Raw genomic sequence first — 20,999 nt, 5'->3', positions numbered from 1 at the left:
TAACATATTATAGCATAACACATTATAACATAACATATTATAACATATAACATATTATAACATAACACATTATAACATATTATAACATAACACATTATAACACATTATAACATATTATAACATATTATAACATATTATAACACATTATAACATATTATAACATATTATAACATATTATAGCACATTATAACATAACACATTATAACATATTATAGCGTAACACATTATAACACATTATAACACATTATAACATATTATAACACATTATAACATATTATAACATATTATAACACATTATAACATATTATAACATATTATAACATATTATAACATATTATAACACATTATAACATAACACATTATAACATATTATAACATAACACATTATAACATATTATAGCGTAACACATTATAACATATAGTGTAACACATTATAGCATATTATAGCATAACACATTATAACACATAACATATTATAGCGTAACACATTATAGCATATTATAACACATTATAACATATTATAACACATTATAACATATTATAACATATTATAACATATTATAACACATTATAACATAACACATTATAACATATTATAACATATAGCATATTATAACAACATATTATAATATAACATATAACATATAGCATATTATAACACATTATAGCATAACACATTATAACACATAACATATTATAGTATAACACATTATAACATATTATAGCATAACACATTATAACACATAACATATTATAACATATTATAACATATTATAACACATAAGATATTATAGCATAACACATTATAACACATAACATATTATAGTATAACACATTATAACATATTATAGCGTAACACATTATAACACATTATAACACATTATAACATATTATAACACATTATAACATATTATAGCACATTATAACATAACACATTATAACATATTATAGCGTAACACATTATAACACATTATAACATATTATAACACATTATAACACATTATAACATATTATAACACATTATAACATAACACATTATAACATATTATAACACATTATAACATAACACATTATAACACATTATAACACATAACATATTATAGCGTAACACATTATAGCATATTATAACACATTATAACATATTATAACACATTATAACATATTATAACATATTATAACATATTATAACACATTATAACATAACACATTATAACATATTATAACATATTATAACACATTATAACATAACACATTATAACATATTATAACACATTATAACACATTATAACATATTATAGCGTAACACATTATAACACATTATAGCGTAACACATTATAACACATTATAACATATTACAACATATTATAACACATAACATAACACATTATAACACATTATAACACATTATAACACATTATAACACATAACATATTATAACACATAACATAACACATTATAACACATTATAACACATTATAACACATTATAACACATAACATATTATAACACATAACATAACACATTATAACACATTATAACACATAACATAACACATTATAACACATTATAACACATTATAACACATTATAACACATAACATATTATAACACATAAGCATAACACATTATAACACATTATAACATCATTATAACACATTATAACACATAACACATTATAACACATTATAACACATTATAACACATTATAACACATAACACATTATAACACATTATAACACATTATAACACATAACATATTATAACACATTATAACATAACACATTATAACATATTATAACATATTATAACACATTATAACACATTATAACATATTATAGCGTAACACATTATAACACATTATAGCGTAACACATTATAACACATTATAACATATTACAACATATTATAACACATAACATAACACATTATAACACATTATAACACATTATAACACATTATAACACATAACATATTATAACACATAACATAACACATTATAACACATTATAACACATTATAACACATTATAACACATAACATATTATAACATTATAACACATAACATAACACATTATAACACATTATAACACATTATAACACATTATAACACATAACATATTATAACACATAACATAACACATTATAACACATTATAACACATAACATAACACATTATAACACATTATAACACATTATAACACATTATAACACATAACATATTATAACACATAACATAACACATTATAACACATTATAACACATTATAACACATTATAACACATAACATATTATAACACAACATAACACATTATAACACATTATAACACATTATAACACATTATAACACATAACACATTATAACACATAACACATAACATATTATAACACATTATAACATAACACATTATAACATATTATAACATATTATAACACATTATAACATAACACATTATAACATATTATAGCGTAACACATTATAACACATTATAACATATTATAACATAACACATTATAACATATTATAACATATTATAACACATTATAACATAACACATTATAACATATTATAACATATTATAACACATTATAGCGTAACACATTATAACATATTATAGCGCATCACATAACACATTATAGCACATTATAGCATAACACATTATAACACATTATAGCATAACACATTATAGCATATTATAACATATTATAACACATTATAGCATATTATAACATATTATAACATATTATAACATATTATAACATATTATAACACATTATAACATAACACATTATAACATATTATAACATATTATAACACATTATAGCGTAAGTGGTCCTGTAACTCAGTTGGTATTATGGCGCTTGTAACGCCAGGGTAGTGGGTTCGATCCCGGGAACCCATACAGTAGAATGTATGCACACATGACTGTAAGTCGCTTTGGAAAAAGCGTCTGCTAAATGGCATATATATAACACATTATAACATATTATAGCGTATCACATAACACATTATAGCATATTATAGCATAACACATTATAACATATTATAGCATAACACATTATAGCATATTATAGCATAACACATTATAGCATATTATAGCATAACACATTATAGCATAACACATTATAGCATAACACATTATAGCATATTATAGCATAACACATTATAGCATATTATAGCATAACACATTATAGCATAACACATTATAACATATTATAGTATAACACATTATAGCGTAACACATTATAGCATAACACATAACATATTATAGTATAACACATTATAACATATTATAGTATAACACATTATAAAATATTATATCGTAACACATTATAACATATTATAGCATAACACATTATAACATATTATAGCATAACACATTATAACATAACACATTATAACATATTATAGCGTAACACATTATAGCGTAACACATTATAACATATTATAGCGTATCACATAACACATTATAGCACATTATAGCATAACACATTATAACACATTATAACATAACACATTATAGCATATTATAGCATAACACATTATAGCATATTATAGCGTATCACATAACACATTATAACACATTATAGCATAACACATTATAACACATTATAGCATAACACATTATAGCATATTATAGCGTAACACATTATAGCATAACACATTATAACATATTATAGCATAACACATCATAACACATTATAGCATAACACATTATAGCATATAATAGCATAACACATTATAGCATATAATAGCATAACACATTATAGCATATAATAGCATAACACATTATAACACATTATAGCATAACACATTATAGCATATTATAGCGTAACACATTATAACATATTATAGCGTAACACATTATAGCATAACACATTATAACATATAATAGCATAACACATTATAACACATTATAGCATAACACATTATAACACATTATAGCATAACACATTATAGCATATTATAGCATAACACATTATAACACATTATAGCAAACACATTATAACATATTATAGCATAACACATTATAACACATTATAACACATTATAGCATAACACATTATAACACATTATAGCATGACACATTATTACATATCATAGCATAACATATTATAGCATAACATATTATAGCGTAACACATTATAACACATAGTATAACACATTATAGCACATTATAGCATAACATATTCTAGTGTAACACATTATAGTATAACATATACTCAGCAAAAAAAGAAATGTCCTCTCACTGTCAACTGCGTTTATTTTCAGCAAATATATATTGACATTTTCAGCAAATGCAAATATTTGTATAAACATAACAAGATTCAACAACTGAGACATAAACTGAACAAGTTCCACAGACATGTGACTAACAGAATTGGAATGATGTGTCCCTGAACAAAGGGGAGGTCAAAATCAAAAGTAACAGTCGGTATCTGGTGTGGCCACCAGCTGCATTAAGTACTGCAGTGCATCTCCTCCTCATGGACTGCACCAGATTTGCCCATTCTTGCTGTGAGATGTTACCCCACTCTTCCACCAAGACACCTGCAAGTTCCAGGACATTTCTGGGGGGAATGGCCCTAGCCCTCACCCTCCGATCCAACAGGTCCCAGACGTGCTCAATGGGATTAAGATCCAGGCATTATAACTGACCATGGCAGAACACTGACATTCTTGTCTTGCAGGAAATCACGCACAGAACGAGCAGAGTACGGGCCTCAGTGTAACGCTCATTCCTTAGACGATAAACGTGAATCCGACCGTCACCCCTGGTGAGACAAAACCGTGACTCATCAGTGAAGAACACTTTTTGCCAGTCCTGTCTGGTTCAGCGACAGTGGGTTTGTGCCCACAGGCGACTTTGTTGCCGGTGATGTCTGGTGAGGACCTGTCTTACAACAGGCCTCAGTCCAGCCTCTCTCAGCCTATTGAGGACTGTCTGAGCACTGATGGAGGGATTGTGCATTCCTGGTGTAACTCGGGCAGTTGTTGTTGCCATCCTGTACCTGTCCTGCAGGAGTGATGTTCGGATGTACCGATCCTGTGCAGGTGATGTTACACATGGTCTGCCACTGCAAGGACGATCAGCTGTCTGTCCTGTCTCCCTGTAGAGCTGTCTTAGTCGTCTCACAGTACAGACATTGCAATTTATTGCCCTGGCCACATCTGCAGTCTTCATGCCTCTTTGCAGCATGCCTAATGCACGTTCACACAGATGAGCAGGGACCCTGGGCATCTTTCTTCTGGTGTTTTTCACAGTCAGTAGAATGTGTCCTAAGTTAGTGTGTCCTAAGTGTGTCCAGTAGAATGTGTCCTAAGTCTTTAGTGTCCTAAGTTTTCATAACTGTGACCTTAATTGCCTATCCGTCTGTAGGCTGTTAGTGTCTTAACGACCGTTCCACAGGTGCATGTTCATTAATTGTTTCTGGTTCATTGAACAAGCATGGGAAACAGTGTTTAAACCCTTTACAATGAAGATCTGTGAAGTTATTTGGATTTTTACAAATGATCTTTGTTTCTTTTTTTTATTTATTATAACGTAACATATTATAGTGTAAAATACTATAACACGTTATAACATATCATATGTTAATAAGACATTATAACCTAACATATTATAGTGTAAAATACTATAACACATTATAACATATCATATGTTAATAAGACATTATAACGTAACATATTATAGCGTAAAATACTATAACACATTATAACATATCATATGTTAATAAGACATTATAACCTAACATATTATAGCGTAAAATACTATAACACATTATAACATATCATATGTTAATAAGACATTATAAAGTGTTGCACTTGCTTATATCAGCAATAAAGCAGCAATATATTCTAAATCTTGAACTTTTTCTTTGAGTTGTCTTTAGGCTTCAGAATGAATGCCTCCTCGTGGCCGATGTTCCTCCTGAGAACCCTGACTGGAGCAGAGATGGCACCAGCCACAGCTTTTAAAAAGGTCAAGGAAGAAAAATGGAACATTTCACATTGGACCTTAAAGCTGTACTGTATTGATTTACTGATCAATGATTTACGTGTGTCAATGATTTACGTGTGTGTATATAAACAGATCTGACTGGTCTGAACTAACAGAGAGTTCTGTGTGTGTGTATATAAACAGATCTGTCTGGTCTGGACTAACAGATAGTTCTGTGTGTGTGTATTTAAACAGATCTGTCTGGTCTGGACTAACAGATAGTTCTGTGTGTGTGTATATAAACAGATCTGTCTGGTCTGAACTAACAGAGAGTTCTGTGTGTGTGTATATAAACAGATCTGTCTGGTCTGGACTAACAGAGAGTTCTGTGTGTGTGTATATAAACAGATCTGTCTGGTCTGAACTAACAGAGAGTTCTGTGTGTGTGTATATAAACAGATCTGTCTGGTCTGGACTAACAGAGTTATGTGTGTGTAGGAACCCTCCAAGCCCTCCCAGAACCTCTTTAAACCTGGGATGAAGCTAGAAGCAGTGGACAAGAAGAACCCCTACCTGATCTGCCCGGCAACCATCGGAGAGGTCAAAGGTAAACAAGATATTTTTTAAAATTTAACCCACCGTTACCCTATCTCTTTGGAGGACAACTTTATAACTGTAACGCTATACTGTGTTTTATTTACTATAACACTATTGTTCCTTTGTCCCCTATTTGTCGTGTGGTTGATGCTACGTCTTACTGTTTGTTATTCTAATCTTTATTTTTAGGTGATGAGATCTTTGTGATGTTTGACGGCTGGAGAGGGGCCTTCGACTACTGGTGCCAGTTTGACTCCAGAGACATATTCCCTGTAGGATGGTGTTCTCTGACCAGGCACAGCATCCAGCCTCCTGGCAACTTCTGTAAGTACCTCAACCTCACCACTAGAGGACAGCAGAGCCCTGCTTTCTGAGGCTTTTGGCCTGTTTGTCTGTCACCACTGGGTGCTGCTGGCTCAGGGTTTCTTTCTGAAGCTGCCGGATGAGAAAAACAAACTGCTTCTTTCTGCGAGAATTTCACTGGCTGTTTTCCCCTAAGTTCTGTGTTATTTCATGTATATTTGACTACAATACAAGCAGTGTGTTTACTACAATTAGTACTTTTCCACTGGTAATAATATTCTTTAATGTGTTCTGGTGTACAGTTCAAGCAGGATTGTCCTTCCACACATTGCATTTGGGTCTAGTTTGCTTGTAAAAAGCCAAGATATATATATATATATCTCATTATTTTGTATTACATTTTTTTGTATTATTTTTTTGGACAGGTTAAGATCATTTTCTGATTCAAGTTAATCATTGAAAATATGTGATTGTGAGATTCATAATGTCTTCCTTCATGTGTTTTCTGTTTAACACTCTACTGCACTGTAACGGTTCTCTAGGTGTGGTGAAGGAGAGTCGGACCAAAACGCAGCGTGTAGATTACGATCCATGTTTAATGAACCAAAACGTAACACGAATCTAAAATACAAACACTACAAAACAAAGAACGTAACGAAAACCGAAACAGCCTATACTAGTGAAAACTAACACAGCGAGGAACATGGACACTAAGGACAATCACCCACGACAAACTCAAAGAATATGGCTGCCTAAATATGGTTCCCAATCAGAGACAATGATAAACACCTACCTCTGATTGAGAACCACTTCAGACAGCCATAGACTTTGCTAGAACACCCCACTAAGCTACAATCCCACTATCTACACACCACATACAAAACCCCATGCCACACCCTGGCCTGACCCAATACATAAAGATAAACACAAAATACTTCGACCAGGGCGTGACATACACACAACCTTTTTGCCCCCATACACATGACAATACGAGATGACATGTGTGTAAACAAGCCAATGAGGTGCAGACGTTGGTATGACGTATCAATTGGGGGCGGGACCTTCTTTCAGGAAGCAGAGCGACCTGAGGGCATGGTGTGAGTGAAGGGTACAATGCATTTCATTATTTTACATGTTTAAATAGAGACAATAAAAATATGTACTTGTGTAGGAACCTCTAAAGGAGAATATTTGATAGGTTTCAAACACTTAGTTTTTATATTTATTTAAAAAATGAAATGTTATTTTTTTTACAGTAGCAGCTGGCAGTACAGGGTTAATCCTTCATTCATTGCCTCAGGGCAACAACATTGTGCAGTCGGGCTACTTTTATAATAATAATATAATATATGCCATTTAGCAGAAGCTTTTATCCAAAGCGACTTACAGTCATGTGTGCATACATTCTTACAATCTGGGTGGTCCTGGGAATTGAACCCACTACCCTGGCATTACAAGCGCCATGCTCTACCAACTGAGCTACAGAAGGACCACCACTTTTCTTTTTGCCTCAGGGCAATATCATTCCCAATGAAAGACATGTAAAATGGCCTTGGACAATGTTTTGGCCAACATGTCCTCTGACATTCACCGGCAGTGGCCACAGAGACGCTCCATTCTAGCCTGATAGAGAGGGCCGTGAACTTTAGGACAATGACAACTAGCTTTTCATTTTTCAAATGAAAAGAGTTCCTCTTTGTACTACGTTCCCCTTAATCTGTTGTTGGTCTTAAACATTAGTTTCAAGTTCTATTCTGTCTTTTTTTATTTTTTCAATTATTAATACAATTATTAATACAATTATTAATACATTATCAAAAAGCATAAAACTTCCTCCCAAAAATAGTCTGAAATATTTGTAGTAATGAACAACCAGATGGTGTGACGTACAGTGTTAATCCTTCATCAAGTCTTACAGTAGCAGCTGGCAGTACAGGGTTAATCCTTCATCTAGTCTTACAGTAGCAGCTGGCAGTACAGGGTTAATCCTTCATCAAGTCTTACAGTAGCAGCTGGCAGTACAGGGTTAATCCTTCATCAAGTCTTACAGTAGCAGCTGGCAGTACAGGGTTAATCCTTCATCAAGTCTTACAGTAGCAGGTGGCAGGACAGGGTTAATCCTTCATCAAGTCTTACAGTAGCAGCTGGCAGTACAGGGTTAATCCTTCATCATGTCTTACAGTAGCAGCTGGCAGTACAGGGTTAATCCTTCATCAAGTCTTACAGTAGCAGCTGGCAGTACAGGGTTAATCCTTCATCAAGTCTTACAGTAGCAGCTGGCAGTACAGGGTTAATCCTTCATCAAGTCTTACAGTAGCAGCTGACAGGACAGGGTTAATCCTTCATCAAGTCTTACAGTAGCAGCTGGCAGAACAGGGTTAATCCTTCATCATGTCTTACAGTAGCAGCTGGCAGTACAGGGTTAATCCTTCATCATGTCTTACAGTAGCAGCTGGCAGTACAGGGTTAATCCTTCATCATGTCTTACAGTAGCAGCTGGCAGTACAGGGTTAATCCTTCATCAAGTCTTACAGTAGCAGCTGGCAGTACAGGGTTAATCCTTCATCAAGTCTTACAGTAGCAGCTGACAGGACAGGGTTAATCCTTCATCATGTCTTACAGTAGCAGCTGGCAGTACAGGGTTAATCCTTCATCAAGTCTTACAGTAGCAGCTGGCAGTACAGGGTTAATCCTTCATCAAGTCTTACAGTAGCAGCTGGCAGTACAGGGTTAATCCTTCATCAAGTCTTACAGTAGCAGCTGGCAGTACAGGGTTAATCCTTCATCATGTCTTACAGTAGCAGCTGGCAGTACAGGGTTAATCCTTCATCAAGTCTTACAGTAGCAGCTGGCAGTACAGGGTTAATCCTTCATCTATTTTTTACAGTAGCAGCTGGCAGTACAGGGTTAATCCTTCATCAAGTCTTACAGTAGCAGCTGGCAGTACAGGGTTAATCCTTCATCAAGTCTTACAGTAGCAGCTGGCAGTACAGGGTTAATCCTTCATCAAGTCTTACAGTAGCAGCTGGCAGTACAGGGTTAATCCTTCATCAAGTCTTACAGTAGCAGCTGGCAGTACAGGGTTAATCCTTCATCATGTCTTACAGTAGCAGCTGGCAGTACAGGGTTAATCCTTCATCAAGTCTTACAGTAGCAGCTGGCAGGACAGGGTTAATCCTTCATCAAGTCTTACAGTAGCAGCTGGCAGTACAGGGTTAATCCTTCATCAAGTCTTACAGTAGCAGCTGGCAGTACAGGGTTAATCCTTCATCAAGTCTTACAGTAGCAGCTGGCAGTACAGGGTTAATCCTTCATCAAGTCTTACAGTAGCAGCTGGCAGTACAGGGTTAATCCTTCATCAAGTCTTACAGTAGCAGCTGGCAGTACAGGGTTAATCCTTCATCAAGTCTTACAGTAGCAGCTGGCAGTACAGGGTTAATCCTTCATCAAGTCTTACAGTAGCAGCTGGCAGTACAGGGTTAATCCTTCATCATGTCTTACAGTAGCAGCTGGCAGTACAGGGTTAATCCTTCATCATGTCTTACAGTAGCAGCTGGCAGTACAGGGTTAATCCTTCATCAAGTCTTACAGTAGCAGCTGGCAGTACAGGGTTAATCCTTCATCAAGTCTTACAGTAGCAGCTGGCAGTACAGGGTTAATCCTTCATCAAGTCTTACAGTAGCAGCTGGCAGTACAGGGTTAATCCTTCATCAAGTCTTACAGTAGCAGCTGGCAGTACAGGGTTAATCCTTCATCAAGTCTTACAGTAGCAGCTGGCAGTACAGGGTTAATCCTTCATCAAGTCTTACAGTAGCAGCTGGCAGTACAGGGTTAATCCTTCATCAAGTCTTACAGTAGCAGCTGGCAGTACAGGGTTAATCCTTCATCAAGTCTTACAGTAGCAGCTGGCAGTACAGGGTTAATCCTTCATCAAGTCTTACAGTAGCAGCTGGCAGTACAGGGTTAATCCTTCATCAAGTCTTACAGTAGCAGCTGGCAGTACAGGGTTAATCCTTCATCAAGTCTTACAGTAGCAGCTGGCAGTACAGGGTTAATCCTTCATCAAGTCTTACAGTAGCAGCTGGCAGTACAGGGTTAATCCTTCATCTAGTCTTACAGTAGCAGCTGGCAGTACAGGGTTAATCCTTCATCTAGTCTTACAGTAGCAGCTGGCAGTACAGGGTTAATCCTTCATCAAGTCTTACAGTAGCAGCTGGCAGTACAGGGTTAATCCTTCATCAAGTCTTACAGTAGCAGCTGGCAGTACAGGGTTAATCCTTCATCATTTCTTACAGTAGCAGCTGGCAGTACAGGGTTAATCCTTCATCAAGTCTTACAGTAGCAGCTGGCAGTACAGGGTTAATCCTTCATCAAGTCTTACAGTAGCAGCTGGCAGTACAGGGTTAATCCTTCATCAAGTCTTACAGTAGCAGCTGGCAGTACAGGGTTAATCCTTCATCAAGTCTTACAGTAGCAGCTGGCAGTACAGGGTTAATCCTTCATCAAGTCTTACAGTAGCAGCTGGCAGTACAGGGTTAATCCTTCATCAAGTCTTACAGTAGCAGCTGGCAGTACAGGGTTAATCCTTCATCAAGTCTTACAGTAGCAGCTGGCAGTACAGGGTTAATCCTTCATCAAGTCTTACAGTAGCAGCTGGCAGTACAGGGTTAATCCTTCATCAAGTCTTACAGTAGCAGCTGGCAGTACAGGGTTAATCCTTCATCAAGTCTTACAGTAGCAGCTGGCAGTACAGGGTTAATCCTTCATCAAGTCTTACAGTAGCAGCTGGCAGTACAGGGTTAATCCTTCATCAAGTCTTACAGTAGCAGCTGGCAGTACAGGGTTAATCCTTCATCAAGTCTTACAGTAGCAGCTGGCAGTACAGGGTTAATCCTTCATCAAGTCTTACAGTAGCAGCTGGCAGTACAGGGTTAATCCTTCATCAAGTCTTACAGTAGCAGCTGGCAGTACAGGGTTAATCCTTCATCAAGTCTTACAGTAGCAGCTGGCAGTACAGGGTTAATCCTTCATCAAGTCTTACAGTAGCAGCTGGCAGTACAGGGTTAATCCTTCATCAAGTCTTACAGTAGCAGCTGGCAGTACAGGGTTAATCCTTCATCAAGTCTTACAGTAGCAGCTGGCAGTACAGGGTTAATCCTTCATCATGTCTTACAGTAGCAGCTGGCAGTACAGGGTTAATCCTTCATCAAGTCTTACAGTAGCAGCTGGCAGTACAGGGTTAATCCTTCATCTATGTCTTACAGTAGCAGCTGGCAGTACAGGGTTAATCCTTCATCAAGTCTTACAGTAGCAGCTGGCAGTACAGGGTTAATCCTTCATCAAGTCTTACAGTAGCAGCTGGCAGTACAGGGTTAATCCTTCATCAAGTCTTACAGTAGCAGCTGGCAGTACAGGGTTAATCCTTCATCATGTCTTACAGTAGCAGCTGGCAGTACAGGGTTAATCCTTCATCAAGTCTTACAGTAGCAGCTGGCAGTACAGGGTTAATCCTTCAGCAGCTGGCAGTACAGCTGGCAGTTAATCCTTCATCCTTCAGTCTTACAGTAGCAGCTGGCAGCAGGGTAATCCTTCATCAAGTCTTACAGTAGCAGCTGGCAGTACAGGGTTAATCCTTCATCATAGCAGCTGGCAGTACAGGGTTAATCCTCTGGCAGTACAGGGTTAATCCTTCAGTCTACAGTAGCAGCTGGCAGCTTATTTCATATCTATAAGCTGGCAGTACAGGGTTAATCCTTCATCAAGTCTTACAGTAGCAGCTGGCAGTACAGGGTTAATCCTTCATCAAGTCTTACAGTAGCAGCTGGCAGTACAGGGTTAATCCTTCATCACAGTCTTACAGGGTTAGCAGCTGGCAGTACAGGGTTAATCCTTCATCAAGTCTTACAGTAGCAGCTGGCAGTACAGGGTTAATCCTTCATCAAGTCTTACAGTAGCAGCTGGCAGTACAGGGTTAATCCTTCATTATGTCTTACAGTAGCAGCTGGCAGTGCAGGGTTAATCCTTCATCAAGTCTTACAGTAGCAGCTGGCAGTACAGGGTTAATCCTTCATCAAGTCTTACAGTAGCAGCTGGCAGTACAGGGTTAATCCTTCATCAAGTCTTACAGTAGCAGCTGGTGTTGATTCTTAATGCTAGAATACAACATATAGCTGTATATTTTAGCATAACACATTATTGTTCATGTCAAGCTGTGACTAATTATTGTTCCTTCTCAGCATACCACAGGGTGTGTGTTGCTTTTAATAACCCTCTGATTGGTAAACCCTCTTCGTAAGGCTGATGATCAGTAGGCCTTTATTTCATCTATTGTACACACACTTCCCTTGGGTTTCTTCAATTCCTCAACTTGACCCATTTTTCACAGAAATCTACCCATTTCTTAAATCATTTCTGGTTATTTTGAAGTAATTTGTCCTTAACACCAAACAAACTAAAATAGAGAAGTAATTGACTCTTAATTCCATGACCAATGAAAGGGGTTTAACACAACGTTGACTCACCTGCCAATCATTTTAAATGTGTGTGTGAATGATTTCAGCTCAAACACACTTTCTTTCAGTGCAGGAAGAATGTTGTTTAGCATTTTATTTAATAGAGCCTGATTACCAGCCAGGGCCTGTCATCCCTGCTGTATGGTAGTTTTGATAGGTTTTAGCATAATTTTTATTTATTTAACCAGGCAAGTCAGTTAAGAACAAATTCTTATTTACAATGACGGTCTGGGAACAGTGGGTTAACTGCCTTGTTCAGAACGACAGATTTGTACCTTGTCAGCTCGGGGGGTTTGAACTTGCAACCTTCCGGTTGCTAGTCCACCGCTCGAACCACTCGGCTACATCCAGCAGTCTTCTATACGCCACACTATCTATCACTTTACTTAGAGAGTGTAAACAACTCTCCCAGTACAGCTTCATGATCTCCTGTGCTATAAAGCTCCATGCTGCTCTACAGCTCCAACAGGGGACTTGATATGGGGAGCAATAAGACTTCTGACAGAGCGTGTATCCCAAATAGCCCACTATTCCCTATATAGTGCCCTGGTCAAAATGAGTGCACTATAAAGGGAATAGGGGGGCCATTTGGGATACGGACTGTGACTGATGGTGGTAGTTATGTGTCTTTCAAACTGGCCTCAATCTGGTCCTCTTCCCCCGAGCCACTGGCATGTTTACAACTGTCTTCCTGTGTTTATTGTGTGTGTGTGTCTGTTTGTGGTGTGTGTGTGTGTGTCTGTTTGTCATCTGTGTGTGTGTGCATGCGTGTGTGTGTGTGTGTGCGTACGTGTGTGTGTGTACCACGGTGTAGGTGTAGAGAGGATATAGTAAGACGTGGAGATGGATGCATCTCTTCTCTCAGCAGAACTTTAACTGTTAGGAAACACACACTTCCTCTTTCTCAGTATCAGTAACAGTCAGGGGGGGTTTACTACCACCCTGTTCAGGCCAACAGCTCACATTCCTCTTACTGAAAAACGTATTTATCAGGCTTCAAATGTATATCTCTTTTGCTTTGTTTTTTAAAGATGCAATATGCCTGGTTGCTAAAATTGTGAGTAGAATCATTGTAACGTCTAAAGAGCTGTGAGTAGAATCATTGTAACGTCTAAAGAGCTGTGAGTAGAATCATTGTAACGTCTAAAGAGCTGTGAGTAGAATCACTGTAATGTCTAAAGAGCTGTGAGTAGAATCATTGTAACGTCTAAAGAGCTGTGAGTAGAATCATTGTAACGTCTAAAGAGCTGTGAGTAGAATCATTGTAACGTCTAAAGAGCTGTGAGTAGAATCATTGTAACGTCTAAAGAGCTGTGAGTAGAATCATTGTAACGTCTAAAGAGCTGTGAGTAGAATCATTGTAACGTCTAAAGAGACCGGGAAGCATAGAAATAGAGCGCATAGAGCAGATCTACTGCTTCTTAGACTTGCTTTCAATGAGATTGAAAGATCAAAATAAAAGCATTTCTATGTGAATTTGGTTGGGTCCCCAAAAAGCGACATATTGCTGCTTTTAAAAGAGGTAATGAACATTTTATAATTTTTAGTCATCTTACAAACATGTATTTTTTACAATTTTTATGTTCTGTTAAACTTTTGTTTGGTTTTGTTTGGTCATAATTTCTACCAAGTTGTATTTACGAATCTTTTATAAGAAGTTATCAATGCAACTTGTTCATTTGAAGCAGAAGTTTAGATGGAGAAAAACATGTCCTTCCCTGAGCTGCTTTTCAAGACCATGAGATCTATCCTCAGGCTGGGGACTATTCTCCTCCATCTCCCTTCCAATCAGAGTCTGATTAGGGGATAATTGGCAGAAGATCGGCCTCAGTTATGAGCCATCGGAGGGATGTGGGGGGTAGAGAGGGCGTTGAAGGGGCGGCCTCACACTTTACCCACGTCTCTATTGTTGAACCTGGTTGTTGAGACAGCATGCAGTCTGGTGGACACACAGTGGAGAGAACAGCCCACTGATTAAATTGCATTTACATTTCAGTGGTTATCTCGTACACTATTTTAGTTTTTTGTTTTAATTAACAGTGATTGAGTAATCAGATTAAGGGTTGTACGAAAGTGTACATTTTATCCATTATGAAATAAACATTATTTTAGTTAAGAGAAGGAACGTGAGAGTCTTAAAGCAGTAAGCCATTCAATGACCTTATGAAAGTACATTCAGCCCAGTCTATTATAACCTATAACACTGCTGTCAGTTTGATCAGAGAATCATTTCTAGACTAAATCCTTCCCATACTAATGTACAATTAGGAATGTGTTCATTTCATTTTCCTCATTAGCAAAGGTCTGTTTTGGGTTTCCAAATGCAGATGTTTTTTAAATTCTTTTAGCAATCAGAAAATAATACATTTTAAAAATATATTTTTTTTTGTATAATTTTTGATCCTGGTATATAGTTAATTTTTTCCTTAAACATTAACTCTCTCTATTGTAGATTTTATTTAAAAAATAAAAAGTAGTTTAGATTTGAGTCGCCAACTTTGACTTTTTCATCAAAGTCAAATTAACTTTAGTTTCATGAGGTGAAATGAACTTTAGTTTCATGAGGTGAAATGAACTTTAGTTTCATGAGGTGAAACTAACTTTATCGTCTGTGTCATACAATTAAACATTAGTTTTTGTGCTGTTAAAAAAAAAAAATGACTAGCAGCCAAACAGTTTACGTCTTGGTGTTCTACTGTTAGAGTAGAGAAAGACAATTACAGAAGAAAAGTGTCATTTTAGTATTGTAGTGAATAGATTTTTTTCATTCATAAAATAATCATTTAATTCCATTGTATAAAAATGCCACACATGCTCTTCATCAGTAAATGAGGAATAACTGTTGCTTTTTCAAAACAAACACTGTAGAACACACTTTCATTCTTATTTACCACATCAATTAAAGTAACATGATGATTCCTCTTCATTAACTATGTGTTTGTAAAGAAACACTAAGGGAGGATGCTGAAGGGGATTTCTATCTGTTGTCTTTGGTTGGTTGTGTCTGTTCTACCTCACTAGCATTAGTAATGCATGATGGGACAAATAACAGCTTCTTTAATCGGACACTTTTAGAACAGACCATTTATGCATTTATTAGGGGAACCATTTCCTGTAGTTGACAGTCCTACACCCTAACCCCACCGGCAGGCTGCCAAGCAACACCCCCATCGTTTTATTATAACCTGAAGTAAATAACTGTCTCCATGGTGAAATAACCATATGAGCAGCATTGAGGTCCTGTTTTCTGGAGATGAAACAGTCTTTGTTTGCCTCAGATCAGTCAGATTAGAATGAGACTTTCTGAAGCAGGAGGGTTGCTTCATGAATGGCACCCTATTCCCTATATAGTGCACTACTTTAGACCAGGTTAAATGGCACCCTATTCCCTTCATAATGCACTACTTTAGACCAGGGCGAATGGCACCCTATTCCCTTCATAATGCACTACTTTAGACCAGGTTAAATGGCACCTTTAGACCAGGTTAAATGGCATTCCCTTCATAATGCACAACTTTAGACCAGGTTAAATGGCACCCTATTCCCTTCATAATGCACTACTTTAGACCAGGTTAATTGGCACCCTATTCCCTTCATAATGCACTACTTTAGACCAGGTTAAATGGCACCCTATTCCCTTCATAATGCACAACTTTAGACCAGGTTAAATGGCACCCTATTCCCTTCATAGTGCACTACTTTAGACCAGGTTAAATGGCACCCTATTCCCTTCATAATGCACTACTTTAGACCAGGTTAAATGGCACCCTATTCCCTTCATAGTGCACTACTTTAGACCAGGTTAAATGGCACCCTATTCCCTTCATAATGCACTACTTTAGACCAGGTTAAATGGTACCCTATTCCCTTCAGAATGCACTACTTTAGACCAGGTTAAATGGCACCCTATTCCCTTCAGAATGCACAACTTTAGACCAGGTTAAATGGCACCCTATTCCCTATATAGTGCACTACTTTAGACCAGGTTAAATGGCACCCTATTCCCTTCATAGTGCACTACTTTAGACCAGGTTAAATGGCACCCTATTCCCTTCATAATGCACTACTTTAGACCAGGGCGAATGGCACCCTATTCCCTTCATAGTGCACTACTTTAGACCAGGTTAAATGGCACCCTATTCCCTTCATAATGCACTACTTTAGACCAGGGCGAATGGCACCCTATTCCCTTCATAGTGCACTACTTTAGACCAGGTTAAATGGCACCCTATTCCCTTCATAATGCACTACTTTAGACCAGGGCGAATGGCACCCTATTCCCTTCATAGTGCACTACTTTAGACCAGGTGAAATGGCACCCTATTCCCTTCATAATGCACTACTTTAGACCAGGGCCCCTATAAAGGGCACAGGGTGTTATTTGAGACAGACAGGGTATCTAAAGCCGTGGCTGCTACTGCTCCGTGCTCCCTGCCACTGTTTCCTGCCCCTATCCACGCCGTCTTTCACCAGGTCCTCCAGGGACGTCTGAATAGGCTTGGGTTACGGAGAGAGGGATGAGAGATCACCCCCCCCTCTTTTTGGGTTCCAAGTCGGGGAGACCCCTCTCTCCCCTGTCCTCCCATTCTCCTGGAGGGTTGTCTGAGCCTTCTAATGCAGCCTACAGGAGACCTCTTGTGCCCATTCCTCAATCGGGGTCCTCTCATCCATTTGAACCTTTTACACCCCACCCCCACCCCTCTCCCCAGGCACCCCGCCTCTCAACCCCCCTCACCCCCTCAGAGAGTTGGGCAGGGGCCTGGCGAGGAGAGTGAACGGCAGGCAGGTGACCGATGAGCACTGTCAATATAGCTCTTTGATCACATGCATAAAACCCTTCCCCCTTTACCCCTCCCTCCCACTCCTCCTCCTCCGCCTGCTAGCCTCATCCACCCCCCCTCTTTCCCTGCGATGCAAATCAGCCGTTCTGCTCTCTGCTGCTCTGCTCTGTTCATTCACAGGGACAGAGGGAGGGGCCACTAGTAGCTAGCTCCTCCTGTTTCTAATGCCGCCTCAGTCAGGCAGGCAGCAGCATGGGGCTTTGTTGTGGACTGGAGCTGGACAGAGAAAGAGAGAACGAGGGAAGGAGAGAGAAATAGAGAGAGAGAGAGAGAGAGAGAGGGGAAGGGGGAGAGAGAGACCCTGACATTAACCAGGGGTCAAACTAGTAAAGAGGGACTGTTCTGTTGTTGTGGACTACTACTGCTGCTGTTGCTGCCCGGAAACATAGCACCGTGTTGGGAGTTCCTGGTGAGTTTGCTGCCTCTGCTTTTGTCTCGGGTCTATTTTTAACTAGTGGCGGCTGTTCAGTTCCTCTTCCTCTCACGTGAGAGCCCGGCGTTAGACTTTGTCTTCGTTAGCAGTCGGTTTCTAGAAAGGAGGGAATCCACTGTTTGTGTGAATGAATGGCTGTTGCATCTCAGTCAGCCGTAGATGTAGTTAATGCAGATGATGTAGCTATTGTTTGCATGGCCCTGACTGTTTCAACCACTCTCTTTGTTTGCTCTGCTTGATTTGAATGATTGAAATGAGTGCTCATAGGGAACAGTCCTTGATATTTAGGACGACTGGTCCCTGCTCATGGTTGGTATGTGTGTCTACCGCCTGTCGTATAATGTACATATGTTCAATCAATTTATGACTGTTAAGACAACGTAGTTGTGTTAGAACCATGCAAATTGCTTCATAAATGTAAATTCCAGAATATAATTGTCCATACATTTAAATACACTATTTATCCCTTAGAGACTTTCTTTACTCTCTTATGTTTATGGAAATATTCACCCATCTTTTTATGCAAAAATCTTGTTTCTAATTATTACATCTTTGAAGTGGAACTACTTTTCCATCCGGTTAAATGTTTTTTCAGGATAAAAATAATTGTTCTGTTGGATGTTTGACACAGTAACAGATTGTTTAAATGGGTCTACCCGGGGCTATCAGTACCACCCTACCCCCTCTCTAAACCCCAGTCCTCCCCTGGTCTACCACCCTACCCCCTCTCTAAACCCCAGTCCTCCCCTGGTCTACCATACTACCTCCTCTCTAAACCCCAGTCCTCCCCTGGTCTACCATACTACCTCCTCTCTAAACCCCAGTCCTCCCCTGGTCTACCATACTACCTCCTCTCTAAACCCCAGTCCTCCCCTGGTCTACCATACTACCTCCTCTCTAAACCCCAGTCCTCCCCTGGTCTACCATACTACCTCCTCTCTAAACCCCAGTCCTCCCCTGGTCTACCATACTACCTCCTCTCTAAACCCCAGTCCTCCCCTGGTCTACCATACTACCTCCTCTCTAAACCCCAGTCCTCCCCTGGTCTACCATACTACCTCCTCTCTAAACCCCAGTCCTCCCCTGGTCTACCATACTACCCCCTCTCTAAACCCCAGTCCTCCCCTGGTCTACCATACTACCTCCTCTCTAAACCCCAGTCCTCCCCTGGTCTACCATACTACCTCCTCTCTAAACCCCAGTCCTCCCCTGGTCTACCATACTACCTCCTCTCTAAACCCCAGTCCTCCCCTGGTCTACCATACTACCTCCTCTCTAAACCCCAGTCCTCCCCTGGTCTACCATACTACCCCCTCTCTAAACCCCAGTCCTCCCCTGGTCTACCATACTACCTCCTCTCTAAACCCCAGTCCTCCCCTGGTCTACCATACTACCTCCTCTCTAAACCCCAGTCCTCCCCTGGTCTACCATACTACCCCCTCTCTAAACCCCAGTCCTCTCCTGGTCTACCATACTACTTCCTCTCTAAACCCCAGTCCTCTCCTGGTCTACCATACTACCCCCTCTCTTAACCCCAGTCCTCCCCTGGTCTACCATACTACCTCCTCTCTAAACACCAGTCCTCCCCTGGTCTCAAAGAATGTGATTCATATTCACATTGCACAAGGGAGCTCAATCAAGAAGGATCTGCGACAGAACCAGATTCCCTCCAGACCTCCCAGAGCTCCCAGTTCAAACTGAAATATTACAGAGGCGTGGCCACACACACACACACACACACACACACACACACACACACACACACACACACACACACACACACACACACACACACACACACACACACACACACACAAGCCTCAACCCAACCCCCAACCAGTCATCCAAGCCGCCAGGCAGGAGCCACACTTCTCAGCCCCGGTAGCAGCGCCCCTCACCGCCCCGGGGCTCCAGACCTCCTGGCCACCGGGTCACTGGGTCAGCCTGAAATGACCCGTCATGATTAACTCCTTACACTCCTACTGCAGAACACAGGACAGGTTTAATGGAATGGAATGGAAGGCTCTATGTTAGAACAACTAGGGGGACAGTTTAATATTAACTGAATGGAAGGCTCTATGTTAGAACAACTAGGGGGACAGTTTAATATTAACTGAATGGAAGGCTCTATGTTAGAACAACTAGGGGGACAGTTTAATATTAACTGAATGGAAGGCTCTATGTTAGAACAACTAGGGGACAGTTTAATATCAACTGAATGGAAGGCTCTATGTTAGAACAACTAGGGGACAGTTTAATATCAACTGAATGGAAGGCTCTATGTTAGAACAACTAGGGGACAGTTTAATATTAACTGAATGGAAGGCTCTATGTTAGAACAACTAGGGGACAGTTTAATATTAACTGAATGGAAGG

The 20,999-nt window shown here is 38.8% G+C and overlaps 1 protein-coding gene across 4 annotated transcripts in view; it reads left to right on the top strand.

The window, feature by feature from the left end:
- Positions 1 to 20,999, top strand: part of scml2 (Scm polycomb group protein like 2) — an 86,282-nt gene that overhangs the window by 19,555 nt on the left and 45,728 nt on the right. For all 4 annotated transcript variants that reach the window (XM_052500082.1, XM_052500084.1, XM_052500081.1 and 1 more), the window contains 3 exons: positions 5,891 to 5,979; positions 6,436 to 6,544; positions 6,724 to 6,858. In XM_052500082.1, coding sequence (XP_052356042.1) covers positions 5,891 to 5,979; positions 6,436 to 6,544; positions 6,724 to 6,858 — 333 coding nt within the window. The remainder of the gene's footprint in view (positions 1 to 5,890; positions 5,980 to 6,435; positions 6,545 to 6,723; positions 6,859 to 20,999) is intronic.

The sequence above is a fragment of the Oncorhynchus keta genome, chromosome 37 (assembly GCF_023373465.1).
Source record: "Oncorhynchus keta strain PuntledgeMale-10-30-2019 chromosome 37, Oket_V2, whole genome shotgun sequence".
Classification (NCBI taxonomy): Eukaryota; Metazoa; Chordata; class Actinopteri; order Salmoniformes; family Salmonidae; genus Oncorhynchus; species Oncorhynchus keta.
The sequence above is the reverse complement of the archived record's forward strand: the minus strand, read 5'-3'. Positions and strand labels throughout refer to the sequence as shown.